The 17,556-nt window shown below is 41.5% G+C and overlaps 1 protein-coding gene across 2 annotated transcripts in view; it reads right to left on the reverse strand.

Moving 5' to 3' along the window:
- Positions 1-1,731: 1,731 nt before the first annotated feature.
- The window catches only part of triob (trio Rho guanine nucleotide exchange factor b), a 118,096-nt gene continuing 102,271 nt past the window's right edge, over positions 1,732-17,556 (reverse strand). For both annotated transcript variants that reach the window (XM_042490614.2, XM_042490616.2), the window contains 24 exons: positions 16,198-16,484; positions 15,941-16,111; positions 13,640-13,735; positions 13,032-13,180; positions 12,787-12,853; positions 12,590-12,693; positions 12,360-12,429; positions 12,105-12,194; positions 11,903-11,995; positions 11,735-11,785; positions 11,504-11,581; positions 10,962-11,153; positions 10,567-10,744; positions 9,434-10,320; positions 8,102-8,352; positions 7,853-7,982; positions 7,725-7,752; positions 7,321-7,483; positions 7,053-7,174; positions 6,742-6,820; positions 5,756-5,956; positions 5,499-5,637; positions 4,785-4,971; positions 1,732-4,663 (listed from right to left, as the gene is read on the reverse strand). In XM_042490614.2, the coding sequence (XP_042346548.2) occupies positions 4,236-4,663; positions 4,785-4,971; positions 5,499-5,637; positions 5,756-5,956; positions 6,742-6,820; positions 7,053-7,174; positions 7,321-7,483; positions 7,725-7,752; positions 7,853-7,982; positions 8,102-8,352; positions 9,434-10,320; positions 10,567-10,744; positions 10,962-11,153; positions 11,504-11,581; positions 11,735-11,785; positions 11,903-11,995; positions 12,105-12,194; positions 12,360-12,429; positions 12,590-12,693; positions 12,787-12,853; positions 13,032-13,180; positions 13,640-13,735; positions 15,941-16,111; positions 16,198-16,484 (4,241 nt within the window). In that variant the 3' untranslated portion in view covers positions 1,732-4,235. The remainder of the gene's footprint in view (positions 4,664-4,784; positions 4,972-5,498; positions 5,638-5,755; positions 5,957-6,741; positions 6,821-7,052; positions 7,175-7,320; positions 7,484-7,724; positions 7,753-7,852; positions 7,983-8,101; positions 8,353-9,433; positions 10,321-10,566; positions 10,745-10,961; positions 11,154-11,503; positions 11,582-11,734; positions 11,786-11,902; positions 11,996-12,104; positions 12,195-12,359; positions 12,430-12,589; positions 12,694-12,786; positions 12,854-13,031; positions 13,181-13,639; positions 13,736-15,940; positions 16,112-16,197; positions 16,485-17,556) is intronic.

The raw sequence follows: 17,556 nt of genomic DNA on the forward strand, positions 1-17,556 counted from the left end.
TGACACAGTTTGTATGATTGCATCGAAACAAATAAAAACTTAAATTTAAAAAAAGAAAAGAAAAGTGATTGGTTTCTGTTGTTTTCCACCATGTGAGAGACTCTGTCCTCTCTGCTACTGCACTGTATGTACTGCTGACCTCACTGGTGCTACCTTAATCAAGCATGATGATCAACTAGTTTTCGTGTCTGTGATCATGTAAGCATGATATACAACATCAGTTCTCTAGCGCCATCTAGTGGTCATATAATCTAATATAATAATCTTACAGTCCCTGTTTGCATAAGCTGTCTGAGTAGCTGACAATAACATCATTTCCCTGCAGTGAGATTGACTTTCTAAGTATTTGTCAGAGAGTACTGAGAAAATCTGATTCACTAATAGGCTGAGATGACTTTGTATCTTGGAAATTTTACTTTTACAAGAGGTTTCACTTATTAAAACCACAAAAAGCTGCATCAGACAGGGATTTCAGTATATGACTGAATGCTGAATTCAGTGGGTGACAGACAGAAGGATGTACTTAAGCTACTGTGGCAGAGCCGATACAAAATGGGGCAATATTGTTTGGGGGCTGGAAGAAATGTCAAAAAAACAACCCAACAACAATTCGATAAATCGATATTGTTAACATCATGCAGCATTTGGCAACAGGCCAACAATGCCATGAAAACCACTACACCAGGATGTAACAGCTTTACACTTAACAGCTCATGCGTGAAATGTAAAGCACATGATTGAGATAAACATGTCCTCTGTGGTTTCATGCAAAGTATTTGCTGCTGCTGTTCATGAAAAAAACAAAACAGATTTAATACTTGATAAGGAGGTGTTATTTCACACCTCCGTGTACAAACACATTGCTCTGAACAGTTGCTCTACAGAGACAGGTACTGCAGGTGAACTGGTAAATTAGCAGATCGACAGTTAGAGGTAAGCGTGATAAACAAAGCTTCGATTTAGTAAATATTTGAATTTGTTGAATTTGTTGAATTTGTAAGACTAAAACTGCCCATTAAATGACTTTCTACTACAATTTTTGCTGGTCCTTCAAGTTACATCTGCAAGAATGAAAATAATTATATGTACACCAAAGCATAAGAACACTTCTGGTAACTTCTTTTTGATTTATAAAAACACCAGGAGCTGACATTTGAAGTGGGTTAAGGAGGTGGGGAAATTGTACAGTCTACTGATTCATGCACGGCAGCAACATCTGCAGAGGGCCGATAAGATCAGCAACAGCTCCTTTCTGAGTTTTTTTATGGGTTATCATCGACAAAGATCTTCATCAGAGTAAAGACATTTGCATAGTATTGCTGTACACATCTCTGTTCTGCTGTTATCGTATAATCTTGGTTTTCATTGTTGACAATCAAGGATTTCCCCTGACTTGATTTATCAGATTCATCATGGTTTTCTGTGTGCAAAATAAGCCCAAGTGATGCATATGCGTTGCTTTTCTCATGGGTTCTAGTGCAAAATGAAAGCAAATATTAAATATCATGTCACATATTTAAGTTTTTATTATTATTATCGCTCTTTTCATTCATCTTTCTTGACCTGTTCAGGGTTTCCCCTGGCCTCATGCTGGGAATACAGCGACGCCTCGCCTTCCAACCCTTGAAGGTTATGGGAAATTATGAATGAATATCACAAGTTTGAAGCCTACATTTTCATGTGTGGGTGAATGTGAGTAGACTGTGCATTCACATACAGTTTCACAGACACTGCTTGTTCCTTGTACGTTTAATGGCAAAATAACAGAGGACAAAATAAAATATTTACAACACTTAGTAACATGTAAACACAATCTTCTGTACAAAGAAATATACATGCAAAAGTAAAAATAAGTCATAATAAGACATTCAAAATGACATTGCTGCAGTCTTGTTCTATGTGTATTTAAAATAGGACATAGTTATGAGGTTTACATCCTGGGTGTGTGGGCAAACTGCCCAACCCTCTCTGTACATCTTTACATCATGTATAGGCTGGGTTTCCCAAAGGCATTTTATTACTTGGATCATAATTCTTCCATGAATAGGCTTTAATAGGATTTGATAAACTGATTAACACCATGATTTTGGGAAACCTAGATCCACACCAATAAATAAAAATGACACAAAATGAGAGACTTAGACTGTACAGACCATACAAGAGTCATTGAACTCAACACGTTATTGACTTCTTTAACACTAAATCAGACAGCAACGCTTACAGCCTTCAAATAAAATACGAGATAATGTGAGATTTTACTTCCACCCACCTTTCTAGGTTGACTCCCTCAACTGGCACTTAAAAAAAAAACAAGACGTTTTCAAAAACTTTGTAACCAAAAGACATCAACTCAAATGAAAATAAGTAGAAGAGACCTCTATGATGGCGGACACCTGCTAATGCTGAATGCTATCTATCAAAGGGTTTCATTTGAACCATCGGTGGTAAAAGATTTGGGTGTCTCCTCAAAGGTTTACTGCATTCTCCAATAATTTAATTTGTGGTGAACAGGCCACAATAACACATTTTTCCAGAACTTATTGCTTGGAAAAAAATGTCAACCAAGTCTGTCTTATGATGTCAAACTGAGATGCTAAAAAAATCTAGCGACATACACCAGTATCTACCTACAAAAGCCAAACAAAGTCACACAGCAAACCACTTTGTGCACAGCTTCAAAAAAGACAAGTGAATTATTAGTGTTATTTTTTTCAGCAATAAACCACCAAACAATTTCTTATTACAGTAAGAATAAATAAAGCCACACTGAACCAATGTAAACACTCACATGTCCTGGTTCAGTGAGGCCTGTTATAACTTAACATGAGAAATCATAAAATAAAAACACATTTTAGCAGGAAAAGAAAGCATAGTCAACTTTGGTATTGTTACAGAAAATAAAAACAATGACAAAATGAAAGCGTAAGTGCCTATATTTTTTATAGATACACATTTTTTATACATCATTTCTGAAAACCCGCATCAAGTCTGAGAGGGTTTTGCAGATATTAATACTGAACTTAATACATAAGAGTTAACACAATACAGACATCTATTGCAGTACCAGGTACGTACATGCCTTTTTAAGAATACGGCTACAACACAAAGTCTTCATAAATAGTTGCATAAATGTTAAAGCTGCAACATTGCACATGGGAATTGATGCAAAATACGAGTGCATTTCTAGTAGCGGTTTGCTCATAGTGAAGATCCTGCTGGCGTGGGTCCGCAGGGAATGACTCATCTCACCAACTGCACGGACTCACTGATTCTCGGCAAATTAAATAACATTTGTTCATCTGAGACAAATTCTTCAAAATGAGAATGAAAGGCAGGAATACGTTATTTACAAATAAGGCGGATGCAGGTAAAAATCTGAGAAGTTTTGCCAAATAGCTTGTTCAAGTTAATTTAGCTTCTCTTCGTGTCACAAACTGAAATGATTTCACCTTCCAAACTGACCTGGGGGCATAAAGATAAGCAAACTATTGCACTGAATGTAACTATAATGTGTTTCCGGAAAACATGGTTTTGGTCTTCATCTTGTTCTAGAGTAGGCGGACCCTGCTGATGGGTGCCGCTTTGTTCAAACGCTTCATTTGTTTTCTTTCTCGCTAATTTGTGTTCTTTCTCGCTAACTCACCTTTGTTTTCCAAAAGTTATGAATAAAGACAGTTCTCTGTTTCCTCACTGTACATGGTTTCATTTACAAAAAGTAATCTCTCGTTAGAAAAAAAACATATTCTTGTGTTCAACTGAAAGCAGCCTGAATTACTCTTATTATACAGTATTCTATTTCCTCTTTTTTTTCTTTTTTCTTTTTTTAACACTGTCCGAAACGCAAGACTTGCCCAAACTTGCTGAGGAAGCTTGGTTTTCTCTCCCTGCAAAGTCAAGGTTTGAAATCTCAAACAGATTCCATCAGTTCGTTTGTTGTGCAGGCATAGTGACAATATGCCAAGGTTCGGGGGGAGGGCGGGGGTGTTAGGAGAGAGTCAAAGGGTTTATCAGCAGAGGTCGATCAGTCAGCAGCAGCAGGACTTTTGTGGCTTTGTGAGGGAAAAAGGGATCGTTGTGGAAATGTTGCTGGTGGTCCTCTCAGTCACACAGCTCAAATGAACAAACTCGTCCTCCATAGTTTGCTGGACGAGCAGGAATTCCTTCTACACCACATCAATGCAGGAACCAGAGTCTACAGTGCTAGTTGCTGTCACATCTACCAGGTGAGCTATTTGTCAGATGTGGTTGAGCAGGCGGCTGTGGAGGAAGGCCTTAATGGTGGCAATGGGCCGAACATCGTTCTGGTGTTTCCGTCTCTCGATGAAGGAGATGAGTCTGGACGTGTCCAGATGTGAGGTGTGATGATTCTGAGATGTTGGCAGCGCCGGTGGCTGCGTGTGATTCATGGTGGCGTGGCTGACGTCTCTGTTTATCACACTTCGAGGCTGGAGCCAGGGCTCCTGCAGGCAGTACGCTGCAGAGGGCCGTCGCTCCGGCTCGCCCTGGAGCAGCAGGCAGACAAAGTCCCTAGCGGCTGAGCTCACACCCTGGAAGTAGTCCTCGGGGAAGCTGAAGTCCAGGCGACAGATGTTCAGACACGTTTCCTCCAAACTCTCATCCAGGAAGGGAGAGGCGCCGCTTAGTACAACGTAGGTCACCACACCTGTAAATCATCCAGTACACCACTACAGAAATCAGTGCATTGGCCACTCACCATGCATTGCTTAATATGTTTCCTATTATGTTATATAAACGTTACAAACTACTTGTGTTGAGTTACAGACCTAAGCTCCAGAGGTCAGACATCAGACAGGCAGGCTGACCCAGGACCAGCTCAGGAGCAGAGAACTCGGGGCTCCCCAGGAGAGGGTGGATGTAGAAGGAGGGCGGGGTCAGCTGAACGGCATCACCAAAGTCTGTCAGCTTGATCACTGGCTGGGAAGACACATGTTCCACCATGATGTTCTCTGGCTGCAGGAGCAGGAGAATGTAACGTTAGACGGTTAGACCCACAGAAAGATCTTTCTTAACACCAGCACATCCCCTGGGCCAAACTGAGAGAGCTTTTATTGTTTTACAGTAGGTGATTTGCTGACTCTTGTGATGCTTAAATTGCACAAAAAATACAGTTTAGATTGCAGGTATGAAAACACCTAAAAACCATCATCAAAGAGGTTTCTTTACAGTGACCTATTTCAATTCTCAGAGCCCACAGAGATGTCCTTAAATGTGTCTTTTTGTTGACTAGCGCTCCAAAACCAAAAAAAAAATGTCTTTTTCCTTTCACATTAGATGAAGACAATTTGAAAATATTGACATTTAAGAAGCTGGAACCTAAGAATTTTGGCAACTTTGCAAAAAAAACCCAAAAACATAATTAAATAAACTGATGACATAATGAATTATCAAAATACTCACCAATTAATTTTCTGTTGATTGACTAATATATGAACATAATCATCATTTAGCTTTACACTAATTTATTTGTGTGTCTTTACTTTGAGATCCAGGTGTGCTATCCTCCAGCTGTGCAGGTAGTGAAGAGCTTCAAGAATATCTCTGAGGTAGAGCGCCACCTTCTCCTCTGTCAGGTTGCCCCAGCTCACTATGTAGTCCAGGAAACGGCCCTGGTCTGCCCTGCAAACACAAACACATAATGCATTTAAGTAATATTAGCCACTTGAAATTCACAGAGACAAACAATTCATATTTTTCAAACAATGGGGAGTCGCAGCAGCTACAGGGAAACACTTACATCTCCTGAACAAGTACGTAGCTGTTGGCCGTCTCATACGTGTCCAGCAGCTTGACCAGGTGAGGATGGTCCAGAACCTGAAGGAGTCTGACCTCCTGCAGCACCTGCTCTCGGCGCAGCAGCTTCTTGTTAATGTGTTTTGCCGCAATTGTCCGTTTACTTCCTCTCTGGTCACACCGCTTAGTCACTGAGAACCTGCCCCTGGAGAGCAGAAACAAAGGTTAGACGAGCATATGAGTACCTTTTTAAATATTACTTTAGTTACTTTACCCCTGGATCTCAGGTTTCAAAACCATTAGTGAATGTTACGTATCTGTACTGTATCTGTGTTGCATTTGCCTGTTGTGGGTCAGTTCAGAATCAGTTGGGGATACACCTGAATTTGTCGCAATCAGTCCATCATAAGAGAGCAGACACTGAAATTAGCAGGAAATTCAGATTCCTCCTCATAAAAACTTTTCTTTTTCTTCTTCTCTTTTTTCCATTTTTGTATCTCTTTAAATGTATTATCATTGTTTTGTTTTATACCTATAAGTATATGTATGTGTGCATACATGTAAGTATTAGCGATTGCCCTTTTGTGAATTTACATTATTACTACTACCACAAATGGTAATAATGACTCAAATATTTTTTTGGTCCAAATTATATCCACAAAGCAGCTTCCTACAGTAATCATTCAAATCTTGACCATGCACAATTACAGTTAATCTCCCTACTTTGATTTTCTATATGTAACTAACCCGTACCTACCCCCCACCCCCTGTCTGTGTGTCATCCTTTTGCCTTTGTGTCTTTGTTAATGCAAATAAACAAATAATAGATAAATACGTTGAAAAAACGTTCCACTTCACCACTACCTGACTAATACCATTAATGCCACTGGTGACAATTTCAGTAATACTAGGAGTGTATCAACTTTTTTGATCACCATCTGACAGTCAAACAGTGAGTTAAAATGAAAGGGAGTTTAATCAGTATTTTACCTTCCTAGTTCAGTGATCTCTGTGTAGTGAGACTCAAAGCTGCTTTTCCAGAGGACTTCACTGCCATCATCAGGGGTTCCTGAGAACACATTTTACAGCATATTCAGACTGGATAACAAATACAATACAGAAACAAATCAAGCACACCTAATTTGTGTAGGATTTCTTTCTTATTTGTTTGACATAAAGTCAAGTTCAGCTGAATTGATGTTAGTACCACAACATATCCAATAATTTAGCTTTACAGAGCAAATCTCAGTGGAAAATGAATAGTTAAAACCTTTATGTGTTTTACGTGACAGGACTCTCACCTGAGACTCTGAGGCTGGCGGAAGAGGTGACAGAGCCTGCTACATTTGTTGCAACACAGGTGTACACACCACTGTCCTCTACAGACACTCCCAGGATACGGAGAGCTGCCTCTCCTGTCTCACTGCAGAGAGACAAACCATCAAACAACACGCACCACGCTAGAGATTTTCTCCATTTGGCAGCACTTTGCTGAATTGCACGTGGTGAGTTAAAGCTTCCTGTACCACAAACCTGATGCTCAGATCAAGTCACAATATATGCCGTCACCTGTAAGTGATGCTGTAGTGTCCGTTGTTGCTCAGAGTGGTGTTGTCAGGTCCCCGCCAAGTGATGGTGGCCCGAGGTCGACCACACACTTTACACCTCAGAGTGACACTGTCGCCACCCTCACATGCTACATCGCTGACAGGGATGAGGAACTCTGGAGGAGCTGAGAAAAAAAACATAGGTCAGAGATGAAAGAGAAAGTGCACCTTGAACCCTAAATCAGCTTTAGACATATTTCTATACATGCTAACGGACGGGACAAATGTGGGAAATTTTAAAATACCATAATGCTGATTTGAACATGTAGAGCGGTAAGGTTTATGGGTTCATTTTTTCTTTATCTTTCCTTTATTGCACACCCACACTCATCCACTCCATGGTGAAAAACAACAATGTGTACATACCATCATGGATGAAGTTGGGATTTAGAAGCTGTAATGTAAATGCAGGGACACAATTAGATTTCTTGTACAAACAAAAAATGCAAGAAGCAAATTCATTTGGTTCATAAAATGATCTTCACACTCTCTACCTTGACAGAGACTTTGTTGGCCAGGCCATCGTGAGACTTGCGATAGCCATTCTCCAGCTTCCTGCCCTCCTTGTCTCTTTTCTCAGACTTTCGGCGGATACGGAGCGCTGTGTGCCATGATAATGATTTCCTAAAACAAACAAGACCAATAGGGAATAAAACTAATTTTTGGCAATATCATGATGAAGACTGTCATTTGCACTTGCTGGTTTTTGTCTTGAGAACAGGAGAAATGTCTTGTTTTCTTACTTGATGGTTCCTTCAGGGAGTTCGGGTGTGATGGAGGTTGAGGTGTGTCCTAATACATAGCCAGGGATCCAGCCCTCAGCGGCAGGGCAGTGCTCATTGGACGCCCGGTACACCAGGAACATGTTTTGCTGGTTGCTGGCTAGCATTTGGACCACCTCCCCCTGCACCACACTGATCTCATCCTCCTTCACTGCCACGTAGTCCTGGGTCACCAACATGGTGGACACACTGCTGCTGCTACTGCTTTCACTCTGTCAGAGAAAAAGATTGTAAAGTTTTAGATTCATGGATGACACTGTATAACAAAGCACAATATGAGACTTCATATGCACGCACACACACATGCATGCACGCACGCACGCACGCGCGCGCGCACACACACACCACACACACACACACACACACACACACACACAGACACAAATATACACATGCACAAACATCCATGAAACAGTAGTACAGAAGTGAATAAGTAGCTCCAAACCAATCAAATGCAGGATTTGATTGACAGTAAGACACACAAATGACCCTGCTATTATGCTTGATGCATGCAGGACGCATTGTAAAATGCTTTTTTCTTGCATAGATATGGTTAAAGCAACTGTTTACATCTACAGTGATAACTGAGAAATTGTTTCATCAGATAGAAGTTATGTTCTGAGAGGGTGTGAAGCAGAAGTTATGATCCTCAGGTCAGATGCTGAAATACAAAACTTTGTGGTTTCAAGGGCAGGGCAAAGTTGAAGTGTAAAAAACAATTTTGAAGAAGGAACAAAGAAGACATTCTTTAGCTTGAAGAAAGCGAGCAGGTTGAAGTGAAGTAAACAGCAACTGGCGTCTAACCATTACAGGGAAAAAAGGAGAAAGAATGTAATGTATGATAGAGCTCCTCATTCATGACCAAGTTCTGAACAGAGATCACTGATTAACGCATGAAAATGTTTTCACGGAAGTATGAATGAAAGATCAAAGAGAAATTGTGGGTTTTTTTATATTATTTTGAAGTTGTTAGTATCTATTAGCTGCAGTAGAGAAGCAAACACATACTGAAGCTTGGAGAGTTGAAGAAAGCAGATTCAACAGCTGCTCTATGAGTCAGATCCACACTGTTAGTACATTCTTTGAGAGCCAGAAAAGTCTCTGTCACACACATTGTCGGTGAAGTTAGTGCACTCAGAGAGCCGTTAATCTCCAGTGTGGTAGTCGTTGCATGTACAAGCCATTCTCAGAGCCAGCGGCAGGACGACTGACGGACAGCCAGTCAGTGAGGGTTAGTGACTGGTGAGTAGCTCTAGGCCTCGCTACAGCCTGGGCCTCGACTTGGCATCTTACCCCGTTACTCTGGGTGGAGTGTATGGACTGCTCGCTGGTGGAGGAGCAGGTGCTCATGCGGTCTATGTCTTTACTGTGGGTGGAGTGGCGGTGATGAGAGGGCGTCCCATGGCTTCCTCTGCCCAAAGAGTCCCCTCCACCACCACTGTCACTGGGGTAGGAGAAGGAACCAGGCCGGCTGGCGGGAGACGGAGGCACAGCAGGGACCGTAGCCCAGAAAGAGTTGCCTTTATGAGCTGGGCTGGAGGGGACAAATGCTTCCTTTCCTCCGCCTCCAGGGGACTGAGGTGAAATCAGAGGAGAAACTGTCCCGACTCGAGGGCTTTTTAGGGGCAGATTCAGAGGCGCCACAGCCATATGAGGTATACCAGCTGTTTGATGTTTCTGGGTTTCTTCATAGCCCCCCAGACCCGGTCTGACACTTGCCTCCATGCTGTCTGATGGCCTGTTACTGTTATTACTGTTACAGCCATGAGGACTATCCAGCATCCTCATCTTAGGGACCTCTGAGGCAAACACCTCTCCGTTTGTGGTGCTGTCTGAGTTGGGGTTAGAAGGGAGGGACTGAGGGTGGCAGGGTGACCACATACCTGCTGATCGGTCGGGCCCCTCAGGGCCCGGGGGATGGTGGTGGTGGACAGGTTGGGGTAGACGTGAGGATGGCTGTGGGATGCGGGATGGTCGGGAGCGAGGGCCACACAGTGAGGAGGAGCTGCTCCCTGACCCTCCAGAGCCGCCGCCACCCCCTCCCCCTCCCATGTTGGAGGCACTGTTGGAGCTGCTGCCTCCAGGCAGGCCTCCAGTGCTGCTGCTGCTACTGCTGGGTGGACCGCCGGGCCCGCCACCACCCACGTGGTTCCTCTGGTACTCTATCGGGGATGTCAGAGCTGTGGGAGAGGGTGAGAGGCTCATGTCACAAAAGTATACTTGAGTAAAAACTCGTAATTAAAAACCGAACCCTTACTAGTATACGACAGATAATTCAGTTCAATGTGGTTGAAAAAGTTCTAAAATAATCCTGTCAACTTAAAAATAATGCTTAATCAGCACATTGCAGCTAAAGGACCAGGTCCAGCATCATTGTAGTGTAAGCTCGTGATTTTGTATGCAAAGCAACATGTACATTCTCTTACCATTGAGGAAATTTCGCTGGTTCTCCAGTATCTGGCTGACCTGGTGGACCCAGACCTGGCTGACTCCAGGGCTCATTGAGTGGAGAGTGTACCTCTCCAGGTTGCCACTAGATGATCTAGAGGTGAGTGTGAACTTGCAGGGGTCATCCGCATTTTCTTCTAAACCCAACCAGCTCACCTGAAGTGATGAAACAAGAAAGGAGGAAGAGAGAAAAAGAAGGAAGACAGAGGAAGAATGTCAGGGAAAAAAAGTTAAAATAGCAAGGGGAGATGTTTTGATGAAGAGGGTACTGTGCATGAACATGCAGTACATAGATGGAAAAATTTCATCAATTTTGGGGGGCAATAATTTGCTCAAACAGTTGCTGTCTGTGAATTAACTGAGCTGCACTTACCTTGATGCTGTTCTTGAAGAGGTAGCCAGGAGTAGAGAAGCCCTTCTTTTTGTCTATGGGCTCGCTGAAGATGACAATCTGCTCAAACAGGAAGAGTCTCCGCTCTTTCATCCTGGACAGAAGTCCTCCATCCTGGTCTGACACCATAAAGGTGTCTTGGAGGAGCAATCTGCCCTGTGCCACAATTTTACCCTGAAGAAAGAGCAGAAAGAAAGAAAATCAGAAGAATGGGACAGTGCAGGACAGCATCCTCTTCTTTTATCCATAAGTTTTTACAAATTAAATTTTGAATAGGCAAGAGAAAAAAACCCAAAACAAAACAAAAGCAATATCTAATACCAATACACAAACTACCCGCAGAACTTACATCTGCAGAAAATGAGTGCACCCTGCCACCTAGTGGCGATTGACTACATTTATAGTTTGATTTCTGTATTGAAGAAACTATTTACGTTGACACCTTGTTTAATTTAGTACAGTTGTCAAAGCACACACACACAGACACAGACATGCACTGGCTTATGGATGAAGAGCCCTCTTACATCGAAGCCTTGAAGGCGCCCAACATTCATCATGTCATTGCAGCGCTTGGGGACCACACACATAACCTCTACAGCTTTCTAAAGAAGAACAAGAGCATAAAACAAATTTTAGGAAATTGCATGATTAGGAATGAATTGCAAATTTGAATGTGAGTCTTGTCACGTGCAGCTCAGGTATTCACAACAGATTTACATTTTCACTTCAAGAAACCACACCGGGCTTCACATTACCTCCAGCTCTGTCGTATCCACCCCAGCCTTCTTAGAAAGTTTGAGAAGATCCTGTGAAAATGCATGAAAAATGTTGATTATGTTGATATGTGCTGCATGTTCAATATGAAGAGTGCTTTTTATTAGCTTGAACATAGCCAGCAAAGTAAAACCCTATGGTGGATCTACCTTCAGTAGTAACTGGTACTTCATTATACGCTGGACGGGTTTGATTAGCAGGTCAGTGATTTGCAATCTGTGGCCCAATCGCTGCTTGAGGTCCTGATGAAAGATAAAATTATTGTTGTCTGTATATTGGAATACCTATCACCTGGACAATACAACATAGAGGACATTCTATAGGTTCGGGTGGGTGTAAAAACCATCTTACTTCAAAGTAAGTGTCAATGTATTCTGACACAATGTGCTCAGATTTAGGTTTGTTCTGGCAGTACACAATGTACATGTGAAGCCTCCGCTCCTGCAATTGGAACAAAACCAGAAGACAAACAAAGCTTTTAGAAGTGAGAAAAATATGACAGCTGAGAAAGTATTACTTCTATGCACTCTTTTAAATTCAATACATTGTATGTGATGATCAACCTTTCAACAAAAAGATGTAATGCAAAATAGATGTTTCAATCACCTGTTTGACAAATAAAGGAGCCAGCCTGTCAGGATCCTCCAAACACTTCTCAAGCTCTCCCAGGAAAAAACTGTGGAGAGAGAAACATATGACTTAACCTGCCAAGGAACATGGTGTTGCCTGTTTTTTTTAAAATTGTATTATTATTATTATTATTTTTACTGGAACAGATTATACAACTTAAAAAAACATTTGTAGTGGATTTTGTGAGGCAAGACTGCCAGCATTACTCTTTGTGCCAGTCATAGATTTGATGGATGTTTCCAAAGACGATCTTGTCTTTGCCTCTCATGTCATCTGGAACTCCTTCCTCTTTCATCCTGCTCATGTAGCCCTGAGGGGAGGAAAGTCGACTCCTTTGTAAAGCAAACAGTAAACACTGACCAGAAAACAGTCTCTGAAAGCTCATGTTAACGTCTGTTCTTACCTCCACCACTGATCCCAGATCTCTGACATAGTCTCTCTCAGTCTCCACCAGCTCCAGAAGGACGTAACTGAGAGACACAAAACAGAAATTGTCACTGTGTTATACAAACGTTATGCACTCAGCTGTGGATGATCATCAGAAATGTTCCATATAAGCACACAAATGAAGACAGACTTGATTAACGGCTTGAACTCAAGTAGCCTTTGTTTATCAAAACACTAACACGACAGGGGCTCATAACTCACTGTCTCCTCTTGAAGAAGCCAGACTTGCGTTCATCCACCTCATCGATGGGTGAGGAGGAGGAGAGGAGGGAGTTGTCTGAGGGGTTGAGGGAAGGAGAGCTACTGTCACCCTGCTCTACTGACAGAGAACTGGGACGATCCTCAAGTGACTGAGGAAAGAGGACAGAAGAGAGGAGGAACAATGTGTAAAAGGGAAGGAAACATAGGGATGAAGAAAGAAAGAACTGTCACTGAGCTGAAATAACAGACTGAAAGAATATTTTACAGTATGTAATCTCATCTTTTCGACAGCATGTTTCATTTAACTGTATTATCTTAACTTTGGTATGTACTGTATGACAGCCAGTGGGCATGTGTGTGTTGGGGATATTGGCCAGAGTGCAATGCCCATGTGTTGGAACAGTGGACAGCTGGCATAGTGAGTCACTGTCCTGACAGATGACAAGTAGGCCATGATGCCATTCTCTGTCAACAACACCAGGAAAAAGAGTGATTTGTGCATGTGCGTGCGCGCGTACGTGTTTTTGTACTTCAATCAGAATTATGCTGCATACAAATGTGCCAGATTTGTGCGTACTTTTGAGTTTTGTTTATGATTTTTATCTCACCATCTTGCTCTTCACCAGCTCTTCGATGGCACTGACCAGTTCAGCTGCGCTGGGTGTCTCTGAACTATTGGGACGAGCGGACAGACGGGACGCAGACTGGAAAAGAGAGACAAAATGGAGAAAAGAAAAAAATCAAGAGTTGAGGTGTGAAACATGTCAAGTGTAAAACTTGGCAGAGCTGCATGCGTGCAGGAGTCATTCAATCTCAATGGCTGCTACTGTGTATGTGATCAGGCTCACCATTGTTGAGTTTGGACCCCGATATTCCACATGTCCAAATAAGGACTTGGTGGGTGTGATCTCCTTAATAAAAGGGTTAACTGAGGGCCAAGTCGGAGCCAATCAAAGGCTGGTCTCAGGGAAACAGGGTTAACAGTAATGAGGAAGGTTTAGGTCAAGGGTAAACTCTGGGGTTCGACTGCTCTTAAAGCACGAGCACCATGATTGGTCAGACAACTTATATACAGCAAACAGTGTTGCTTAATACTCCATTGGAGGGAAAGTTTGCCTCTGCAACAGAGTCTGAGGCATAGTGGCAGGCATTTCTTTAAAAAGGATCCCTGTTCCAAACCAGACTTAATGGGATTTCACCATTTAGTCCCACAAGCACCTAACCACTGCAGCAACACATGAATGGAGTATTCACTTCAGCAACAGTAGAACAATTACACTCCATGGGAATGACATTTAGTTGGTGAGAGAAAGAAAACAAAAAAGCAAGAAAAAAAGTTCAATAAAGAAGTGGAGATGATGAAGTGGTTTTACATGGAGAGATAGGGAAACTGGGAAAGAAGAGAAGCAGAGCAGAAATCAACGTAATGCTGGAGGAAGGAACATGCAACCATCAAGAAAATAAGAGAAAAAATAGAAAAGTCATTAGTGCCAAAGAAAAAGCTTAGTGATGTTATTGTCTTTGCTTTGACTGGAAGTACAGTCATATTTTTATGAACTAGATGGAATCAAACACAGAAACCTAGCATCTTAAATCAAAATGAATGTGGATAAAATATTTAAGAGGACACCCCCCACCCACCCTTTCTGTCAATTTTTGGCTGTACTATCATTAAAGGCATGAAAACGCCCCAAAAATAATATTTAAAAGAAAAAAGATTACTATAGGCATATAATTACTATAACCAATTGTAATTTTAAATTGTTGTTACATTTGTTGTCATGTATGAAAAGATCCACAATTAACACTGAACGTGGACTACTTGATTACCATAAGCTCATTTTTGTATTATTTAGTATTTGTATAGGAATGATTCTGTCCCAAGCATTTGAGTAATATGAGTGGCTTCCATTGTGTATTTTTACTCAAGATTTACAAGTCGAAGTTTAAAAGTTCAACAGTTACACTGTAAAATCTTACTAGTTGATTTTACTTTTTAAAAAGATCTAGGAAGCCAATAACCTTGAAAATTTTAATTAAATATAACTAAAAGTCTTGATGTTTACTTTGTATCGATTGTTAAGTTTACTTAAAATTCAGATATATTCAATTAGTTTAGTGGAGTTGTTGCAACTTAAAAATGACAAATTCAAATGAATCAATCTTTCTGAGTTTTAGCGACTTCAGTAAACCAAGTTTACTGTGCTATTTTTATGTACTCTGCGGGTTGCAAACTAGTCAATCATATTTGTATTTTCTTAAGTATGTTTATGAAACAGAACTCACAGATCTCTTAACTTCATCATTTGCAATACCTCCTCTGTCATGATTGAGTTAAGTGAGACTAACTTGGTTTATTGAAATTGCTAATACTTGGAAAAAAAACGTGGTAATTTTACTTGTCAATTTAAAGATCGAACACCTTCACAAAATTAAGTAAATACAGCTAAATTTTAAGTAAACATCCAACTTTGATAAAAAGATTAACATAAATTAAGATTTAAAGTTACATTTACTTTACCTTTTTCAAGAAAAACAGTTTCCAAGATTTTTTTTAAGTAAGATCAACTTCAATTTTACAGTGTATCTTCCTATGAAGAGTAGCTTCTTTTGTGTTTGCCTGCATGTTGTCTTATAATGCATGTGCAGCTCTCCTCCCTGTTAACGCACAGAGAATCTGTATTTGTGTGCCACGATATTGTGGATGAAGTAAAAGCATGTGTGGCCCATTTTAGCTACAGTACAAAAACACATAAATCTATTTTGTTTGTCTGGTTAAGATTAAATGCAAACCACAACCCATATGAGTCTTGGGTGGTATTGTGCATTGTGTTTTCTGCATTCCACTGCCTGCGACCAAGTATAGTTATATATGCCTACATGTATTTAGATTGCCCTGTGTGACCAACCTTGTCGTCTTGGGAATCGGGTTGCAGCAGGCTGTGCTGCTGGATTGCCATAGGAGGAGGTAAAGGGACAGCGTCGGCCCCTTCCTCTCCTTCCTCCTCGCCGCAGCTCTGCATGCCTGATGAGGAAGACTTGGAGAGGGTACCGCTGCTCAGCCCCTCATTACGCATACGCTGGACAGAGAGAAGGAGAACAATGATTGTAAGACAGAACCAAAACTGTGTCTTTGAAAGCTTTCTATTGCTTTATCCGTTCTTACCTCCTCAAGTGTCTCGTCCTGTGGTGTGGCGGCACTGTCGTCAGAGTCCTTCTGGGAGCCGGCCATTGCGTCCATGTTCTTCCTTGTGCCATCGCGGTTCTTCTTGTGCTTGTGGGCGAGCTTCTTGACGTGGCCATCAGCCTTGCCTGAGCTCAGCCGCCGTACGGGGCTGGTCAGCCACTTCCTTAAGGTGTTCCCTGGACGTTTGGGCCCCGGTGAGCTATGAGGACCGAGGGTTTGACTGGAGCCCGGCTGAAGGGCGTCGTTACTGGATACAGACAAGGTGTCTAGAGACAGAAAGGGAGAAAAGAAAAATAAGGTTGATAATGATATCATGAGTATCAAAGCATAACCTGATACAAATGTGCACAAAAGGTTCAAAATAAAAAACTCTAAAACTATCTGATTGATTGTCAGGTCTTCTAATTCAAGGACTTACACTAGACAACAACTAACTCATTTAATTAAAGTTGCCTAATGCTTGACTACATCACAAATGCTTGTAAACACAATAAAAACAGTCCTATATTTTGAAATCTATTTAACTGAGAAGTTTGAAATATGTTATATTCCCACCTATATCCTCTTCAGTTATCAGTATACCCGAATATACCATTTGGGCATTGTAGTTGTCAGCAGTTGTAAGAATCCATATGTCTTCTTTCTGCACTAAAGCTCTGATTATATATTAAACTAGATTCTTAAGTACCTAATGAATGCTACAAGTTGTGTAACAGACCATAAACAACACTATAGTCACCATATATGCATATGGGAGTCTGCATATACAGTAGTGAGAGAACATTGATAAAAAAAAAATGTGTGTTCTTTTGTTTGTTTGTGCAGGGCTTGTATGTGTTATGTGCAGTAGGCAGGACGGCCTCCTCCTCACAGAGATGGCGGCGCCTTAGGGAATCTGTAGGAGGAAATCTCTTCTTCGACTAGTTATGGAGCGATCGAAAAATAATACAGGATGAAGGGATGCTTGAGGCTTTGTCTGAATACCTCAGAGTTACATCCACCTGTCTGTCCCACCTGTTTCCTCATTCATTCCAGTTCTCCTCCTCCTCACTTTAACCTCCTCTCTCCTCCATTACCTTGACATTACCAAGTAAGTTGTCTTTGGCATCATCAAAAATGCTGCTACAAACAAAACCTCTTGACTGACTAAACAAGCTATCTGACCAGGGAGTCCTGGGGTGATAATGTGGGATTTCTTTGTGAGCTGTCACACTGTGCAACAGGACTCCATCTCTGACTCCACACAGCATTTCTTGGATAAGACTTCCAGTAAGACGTCACGGTTCAACAACAGGTAACAGCATGATTTAAGAGGATCCCCTACTCTGCTGCCAATAC

Source organism: Plectropomus leopardus, chromosome 11 (genome assembly GCF_026936395.1).
Source record: "Plectropomus leopardus strain MGB_pleo_1.0 chromosome 11, ASM2693639v1, whole genome shotgun sequence".
Classification (NCBI taxonomy): Eukaryota; Metazoa; Chordata; class Actinopteri; order Perciformes; family Serranidae; genus Plectropomus; species Plectropomus leopardus.